This window comes from Mesitornis unicolor, unplaced genomic scaffold (genome assembly GCF_000695765.1).
Source record: "Mesitornis unicolor isolate BGI_N332 unplaced genomic scaffold, ASM69576v1 scaffold24424, whole genome shotgun sequence".
Classification (NCBI taxonomy): domain Eukaryota; kingdom Metazoa; phylum Chordata; class Aves; order Mesitornithiformes; family Mesitornithidae; genus Mesitornis; species Mesitornis unicolor.
In genome coordinates this window covers 1,417-9,755 of record NW_010179722.1, presented here as the reverse complement: position 1 = coordinate 9,755, position 8,339 = coordinate 1,417, and the positions used below count along the sequence as shown (strand labels likewise).

General features: G+C 40.9%; 1 protein-coding gene across 1 annotated transcript; it reads left to right on the top strand.

Annotated features, from left to right (window-relative positions):
- Positions 1-151: 151 nt before the first annotated feature.
- Positions 152-5,056, top strand: NOV (nephroblastoma overexpressed; the record flags this gene model as incomplete). The annotated part of the gene is made up of 3 exons (XM_010182884.1): positions 152-388; positions 2,264-2,472; positions 4,461-5,056. Coding segments are annotated over 3 exons (743 nt in total), but the record flags the coding sequence as incomplete, so codon positions are not given.
- Positions 5,057-8,339: the final 3,283 nt, after the last annotated feature.

Here is an 8,339-nt window from a genome sequence, read left to right as displayed (position 1 = left end):
CGGGCCGACGGCATCCCCGCTGCTGCCGGAGGGGTGTCGGGTGTGGCCCACTCTGGGTCTGGGAGGGAAACACGCCACTGTGCTGGGGGAGGCAGGGAGAGGGTGCCGGGTGCCCCTTGTCTGGGTGAAATTCATTCGCTTTTCTCACCAGTGCTGGAAGGAGACAACTGCGTGTTTGATGGGATGATTTATCGCAATGGGGAGACCTTCCAGCCCAGCTGCAAGTACCAGTGCACCTGCCGGGACGGGCAGATCGGCTGTCTGCCCCGCTGTAACCTGGACCTGCTGCTCCCGGGTCCCGACTGCCCTTTCCCCAGAAAGGTTGAAGTCCCCGGAGAGTGCTGTGAGAAGTGGATATGTGACCCCAAAGACGAAGTGATTTTGGGAGGTTTTGCTATGGCTGGGGAGGAAACTCAAACTAATTATCACAGTCATTGTGAGGAGGAGGTGGTATCGTACTGAAAATATCCGTGGGGCTGCCACATCTAAGACACATTGCTTTGTGTGGTCATTTTTTTCTGATCTTTTTTCTCATTTAGAGTCACTAGTAAGTATACTAGTGGTTATGAATAAAGGCAGAGCTCAATAGGTAAAAGAAAAGATATTCAGTGGATGCACGTGCATAGCAGTTTTAAAGGGTAGTTAACTTGAGTTAGTTCCCAGTTCTGAAATTTCTGTTTATCTGGTGCAGGGTAGTTCTGTGAGTGGAATGAAATGGGGTAGTTCATAATCCTCCAAACATTCCCAGCCCCCCAAAAAATCAAAGCTGCAATTTTGCTACTTGCTTTGCAAGAGTATGTTACATTTCTAACATATTCTAACATACATATTCTAACATCTTAATCTACAAGAGACTATTTTATCCCCTAAATTCCCCAGCTATTAGAAGTGGTAAAAATGGTAGCTAAAATGCCAACAAATTCCTGCCTGTCTGTGCTAGAGCTCTCATCATTATTGTTGGCATTAAAAGCTTGGAGAAACAGTGGTTATAAACATAGTGAGTGGATCTGAAAAAAAACCCAACCCATTCCAAAACACAGGACTCATAAAGTGCTTTTGTAATTGAAAAATGCTACATATTTTTCTGTTTTCTTACTGAATTCTGTCTCCATTCCCTTTAAATTAGACTATTAGTTCAACATGACTAATAAGCTACTTTTAGTGAGAGTTGAGAGCACTGCATTCTCTTCCAGTTGCTGCTCTTTGTGGTTTTAAGCAGTTTGTTATGCTGAAACTCAGCTAATCCATTTGAAAAACAAGTAAGGAAGTATCCGGGAAGAAAAGTTCTAGTAACTTTTCAGAGTGCTATGAAGTGTCAGTTGTAAGGCATATAAAGTATAAACAAAAAGCTTGCCATCTTTCTATCATCTTTCCTTTTCTTTGATTTGTCTGACAGTGACAGGCTAATCCATAAAATGCCTACAGATGGATTATCTGCATTCTTTCTAGCAATGGCCATCCCTCTAGGGAGGCCACCTTTTTGGAGCTTTAACATGCAAAAGACAAAAATGCTGTTGTAGAGGAGCTTAACAGCAAGAACCGTGACTGACGGCTCAGTTGTGTTGCCTCATTCTGTTTACTCCTGTGACAATCGCTGAACCAAAAGACACAGTTAGCAATATTTGCATAATACAGCTTAACACTGCCATGAGGGCAGGATGATAATCAGAGTTGGCTATAGCTTTGAGTAGCTGTGATAACTCCTGGAAGTAACTTCCTTCCTCCTTTGGCACCATCACTCTGGCTATAATCTGTCAATAATTGACAAGATTGAGTGACTTTATGACTCTTGGAGTAAAGGACTTTACTTCCATGCTGTTTATAGTTTAAATAAATCATTCAGCCTCTCTCAAGTCATATCTAATATAAATATTTTTAGAATATAGCTTTAGAACAGATCTGTGATGCATTTCCACTGGAAAGAATGAGGAATAAAAAGTTATTAGTGTTCTGAAAACTAAAAAAATTGGCTGTAACTCTTCCAGTGCACTAATTCTTCCAGCTGTGAACTTGAGTGAAATTAATCTAAATGCTTTGCTGATTACGCTGACATGCACCTTTCTGTTATTTTTGCATGTAGGAAGTTACTATCCAGAGCTCCTAAAAAGGCAGCTTTTAAAACTCCTAAATCCTGCCAAAAGCATAGATTTGGACCTTTTTATTGTCTCGTGTGTTTCTTCCCAGATGTGGTAGAGCTCAGTTAGACACCAGGTTTTCACATGAGTTTTTCTTGTAATAACGTTCTGTGGGGTTTTGTCTCCAGCCTACAGACAAGAGGCCACACTCGGGATCGATGTGTCAGATTCAAGTGCCAATTGCATTGAGCAGACAACAGAGTGGAGTGCTTGTTCCAAAAGCTGTGGAATGGGCTTTTCCACCCGTGTTACCAACAGAAATCAACAGTGTGAGATGGTGAAGCAGACCCGACTTTGCATGATAAGACCTTGTGAAAATGAAGAGCCAGCTGATAAGGTATGCTACAGGGAGTGGCAGGGGAGCAAGGACTCTTCAGCTGTGATTCCAGGGTTGCAATATTATCATCTAGAATGCTCCAGATGCAGATGTACGTAAATACACCTTTTAGCATATGTGCAGCTAGCCCAGTGTTTTTGGTAAGTGTTAGACTTGCCATGGTTGCTCAGGAGCTTTTTGCTGCAATTCCAGCAGGTCAAGGGAGGTGATTCTGCCCTTCTGCTTCACTCTGGTGAGACCCCACCTGGAGTACTGAGGTTCCCAGCACAAGAAGGACATGGACCTGTTTGAGCAGGTCCAGAGGGCCACAAAAATGATCAGATGGATAGAATACCTTTCCTATGAGGAAAGACTAAGAGGGTTGAAGTTGTTCAACACAGAGAAGAGAAGGCTTCAGGGGGACCTTACTGCGACCTTTCAGTACCTTAAAGTGGGCTTACAAGAAAGATAGGGACAGACTCTGTAGTAGGGCTTGCTGCGATAGGACAAGGGGTAATGGTTTTAAACAAAAAGAAGGTAGATTTAGACTAGATATGAGGAAGACATTTTTCACAATGAGGATGGTGAAGCACTGGAACAGATTGCCCCGAGAGGTGGTAGATGCCACTGGAACCATTCAAGGCCAGGTTGGATGGGGCTCCGAGCAACCAGATCTGGTTGAAGATGTCCCTGCTTATTGCAGGGGGGTTGGACTTGATGACCTTTAAAGGTCCCTTCCAACCCAAACCATTCTATGTTCTATGATAATTTGAGCCATCCCAAGCAGATCAGATGTATGTGCAGACTATTTTGACAGCTCATACAGTCTGACTTCTCCCACAAATGCAGGTATACTACCTGTATGTATACTTTGGAGTTGCTCTGGTCATGCAGAATGACTGTGTCAGATTTCTAGTCTTTTGAGCATCTGGAAAGGCAGAGAAATGTGTAAAATCCTGCAAAATTTGCTTGTGTAAGTTAAACCTTATCTTAATCCTTATGATGCTTTTTCCAAAACCTAGTCCAACACTGACACTTCAGGTGCAATGAATGTGTGTCAGGGAGCTGGTTTTTTTTTTTTAGTTGCTTCTACGCAAGTGTTACTGTCAGGGAGAATAACACACAGCTAGGTAAGACGACCATCCTTTTATGTAATGTTCTGGGTGTTGGAAAGCATTGCTAAGGCCTTTGCCAAATGCTCTGTGCAGTTTTAAATACTGTGTTTTGAAAAGGATATGAAACATTTGGGAAGAGTTGGGGAGACTAGCAAGAATGATCAGAGGTCTAGACAACACGTTCTGCTAGGGAAAAATTGTTAGAACTGGACTTTTTCTGATTGCAAGAGAATGTAGATGCATTCTCATAACTGTGTTCAGATATTGCAAGCAGTTCTGTCTCCGTGGAGGATACTACAAGAAATGGTGAATTTAGACTGCATAAAAATTAAGATGTGAGTGAAAACCTTCCAAGCAGTAAAACCAGCAAACTGTTAGAATTGTCTGGGGCAGATGTGGAGTCTCTGTCACTGACGACTTCCAAGGACAGGTTAGATGACCATCTGTTAAGCATAACATGGAGAAAGCTGATTCTGCCTTGGGTCACAAGAATGGGCAATGACTTTTGAGGTTTGTTTTAGTTGTCATTATTCCCCCTGAAACTTGCTCATTTGGTTTTCTGATTCTCTGTTAGAACTAGTCTAGCCTGAGAAGTTTTCCAGTAGAATATAGTTTCATAATGAATTTTGGTTTGGCATGTTTCAAATTACAAAAGTGGGCTTTAATTATTTGTCATTTATTACTGGCCCAATAACGTACTAGTGTCAAAGGACAGAACTTGCAGGACTTATCTGTAAGTAACTACTGAAGTAGCTGCAGAGTCTTACTGCTGTTGAATGAGCAAAGACAACAAGTTTAAGTTTTCAGAGTAGACCTATATTGTTGCATGTCAATTTTTAACTGCTTTCTGTCTTATGCAATAATGTATCTAATGTCTTTTGATATTTCTCTTAGAAAGGGAAGAAATGTATCCGAACAAAGAAGTCCCTGAAAGCTGTTCACTTTGAATACAAGAACTGCACTAGCCTGCAGACATACAAACCTCGTTACTGTGGCCTCTGCAGTGATGGGCGATGCTGTACCCCACACAACACCAAAACGATTCAAGTTGAATTCCGCTGTCCTCAGGGCAAAGTCCTAAAAAAGCCAGTGATGTTGATCAACACCTGTGTCTGTCATAATAACTGTCCTCAGAGTAACAATGCTTTCTTCCAGCCGTTAGATCCAACATCTAGTGAAGCAAAAATATGAAAAGCAAAATTAGGTAGCGCAAAAGTTATAAACGGTTTATACAGAACTTGACCCACAATCAGGTGAATGTAACAATTGCATATGTAAAATATCTAAGGTGTTTTTCAGAGCAGTCTAGGCGCTTTCTTTTTTCCTATAGTTTATTAAATACCTCAATTTACATTTTCCCACTCCAAATGTCTTTTATTCACTTGAAGGAAATTTTGTACCTTGGACAGAGCCTTATTTTTTCTTGATGGTGGCATGAAGATTACAGAACAGCTGGTCTTTCTCCTTGAGTTAAGGGGATCATGTCATGAGTAAATGGATTCCTTGGGAAATGCACAATGCCATATCACATAAGCCTCCAGGTTCTTAACTTCACTTTGCATAATGCGTATAAACACTTGACCGGTGTTCTTTTTCCATTCTAAGGAAACTCTGTTTCTGATGACAGTAAAAAATCTTACTGATGAAAGCATTGCATTTTTATGTCTTATAAAATACCTTCTTTCTGTACCTTTGACTTTCTCTGAGGTTTGCACATAGCCTCAGAAATGACATAGCTAAGATCTCATATCTTGAAGCATAGCAGATTAATAGCTGACAGCAATTAAATTTCTCTTTGGTAACTTCACTAGCAATCTAATCCAAAACTCACTGAAGTCAGCATCTTAGGAAAGCTTGGTTCTAACCAATGTGTGTCTATGGATACAGCTATTTGGATGCAAAAATAAAATTTCTGTAAATTTCTATAAAATACTAACTATCATATGGTGCTTCATTTCTTAGGTGTTTATGTATATAGAAACTGTATATATTGTAATATATCTTTACTAAGTAAATAAACTTTATGTGATTCAAAATACTTTTTCTTGAAGTTGCTTTTCTTAACTACCAACTTTAACAGCTGAAGACCCCATCTTGTAATGTTCTTAACGCATCTCACGCTAATCACTGCCCGAACAGGTATGCAGTGTCTTGGTGGAGGAAAGGATGAATAAGTTGTGAGGCAGGCATCAGAAGGGAGGTTTCTTTCAGAGCAAGCCTGGGAGACAAGATGATGTAAATAAAGTTAAGTCTGGATGCAGTGTGACCTGAAACACAGTGGTGGTGGGGAAGAATAATTACTTGATCTGGAGGTTGGGTTTGGGTCTGAAGTACTAATGAAGTATCTAATTGCATCTTGCAGCATTTCTGCCTCAAAAAAGCAGCCAATGAATCTGCTTGTGCTGGATATTGTATGGTAATGCCACTAAGGAATATGGAGCCTGAAGGTGGCAGTTTCACACATGTGAAATCATGTATGTAACAAGATTATGCATAGAGGTGATAAGTACAGTTGTGCAGATGTTCAGCTGCCTAGGCGGCGGGATCCAGCTTAGTTTGGTGTGTCTCTCTCTGTTGGAGATACCAGAGAAGTACTTATGCCACAACCGTTCTATAACCATGTGGTAGGAAACAGCTCTGTCTTGATTAAAAAACGGAGAAGGCCAAATCTAAGCATATTTGGCCTAGCGTCCTCCTTTTCTGGAGTAGCTAACAACCTCCAGTTTGGTAATTCCTGAGATACACACAGGGTGGAATTCAGCTCCAGGTTAAGACTCGTAAATCTGGTGTTTGTGTAGAGATCTAAATGCTCCTTTTAGCCAATGGAGACCAAAATAAAGTTAATTGTAAGCAAGCATCAACAGCTGCAGTTTCTTTAGAAACTTCTAACTCATCTTTGAAAGTATGAAGCCCTGGGGCTAAAACCTATATTAGTTAAGTTTATGTGGATCTTGGGTCCTCACCTGGACTCTTGCATGGCTTTTCCCACTAACTGTGCCAGTGATAAATTTCTTTGCAGCCATTGCTATTGTGATCATCTCATCCCTGCCTGCTTTATGCTGTTCAAACAGCTGGAACAAGACCAGTCCTGCCTCTCATCAGGCACATGCTCATGCATACATACACACTAACTGCCCTTGCATTGGTTTATTCCTAAGCAAAGACTTATAGAATGGTTTGGGTTCAAAGGGACCTTTAAAGGTCATATAATCCAATTTCCCTTCAGTGAGCAGGGACATCTTCAACTCTATCTGGTTGCTTAGAGCCCCATCCAACATGATCTTGAATGGTTCCAGGGATGAGGCATCTACCACCTCTCAGGACAACCTGTTCCAGTGTTTCACCACCTTAATAATAAAAAAATTCTTCCTTATATCTAGTCTGAATTTACCCTCCTTTAGTTTAAATCCATTACACCTTGTCCTATTGCTATGGGCCCTACTACAAAGTCTGCTACTGTCTTTCTTGTAAGCCCCCTTTAAGTACTGAAAGGCCATAATAAAATCTCCCTGGAACCTTCTCTTCTCCAGGCTGAACAACCCCAACCCTCTCAATCTTTCCCCATAAGTGAGGTGTTCCATCCATCTGATCATTTTTGTGGCTCTCCTCTGGACCTGCTCCAACAGGTCCATGTCTCTCTAATGTAAAGAGTTCATAAAATTCTTCCTGGTTTTTGCACCTGAGCAACCTTATGTGCACAGAAATGTTGAGAGCTGGAGAGGTGGTTGAGGAGTGGTTAAGAAGCAGGTTTGAATACAGGAGATAGGAAAGAAGGATTATTTAGAACTACTTTCATCCCACATCTCTGCCCCCTTGAGGTTCAATCTAGTTCGTGCAATGCTTTTCTAATACAATGTAAGTTATTGAGTATTTCTCAGGATCGTCTTGTAAATTACATGCTTCTTGATTCACAAGAAACACACCAACTACCAAGCAATGCAGCATTTGACTGTCTGGCCAACTTTAAACAGACTTTGGATTAATAAAACACAGCTAATCCTGAGCCAGCAGTAATTAGAGAGAAATGCAGTCAACCACTTATTTCCTAAAAAGCAAAATGGTTCACTCAATCACTTAATTTTGACAGTTCATCTTCTCCTCTCACACTCAAAGTAATTTATACTTTCCATCAGCTTGCTGCTCAGTTGCGTTGCTTCTCCTTTTCCCCTTCATGTTATCTCATTTTCACAGAACTCCTTATGTTTTCCATTTACTGGATCATACAAGCAAAACACAGGAACCAAAGAGAAGCAGTTCAACAAGAAGCTTCGCCTTTGCAAGCAAGTTGAAAAGGTCATCTGGGATATGAATCCAGAACTGTTTATACATTATGATCAGTTACTGCTTTTAAGCTTGTGAGATTTTCCCCTCCAAAGACAGGAGTTTAATTTCTGATATTTTCAAAGAGATGTAAACCCAGTCTCCTGCTGAGACACTTCTTGTGGATTGTCCATCACTTCCTTTGAAAAGAGGACTATGTGCACTGTGGCATATGAGTTCAGTTCTAACTCGAAAAATTCCTTTTGTCTGTAGAAATTTCCCCAGCACTTTAAACTATGGTCTCCACATCAGTACACCAGTGCCAAAAATGCCCCTTATAACCTTACTGCTGCTCTACATGATCTCTGTGTCATCAACCCGATTTGTGAGAAGGGAGTTGCGTTGTTATGAGTGCTACAACTTTCACAAAAGTGCTAGAGTGTTCAAATCCTTATTAGCTGTCTTTATTATCACCGGAACTATTGCAAACTCAGTGTCTTCTTACAATACTGT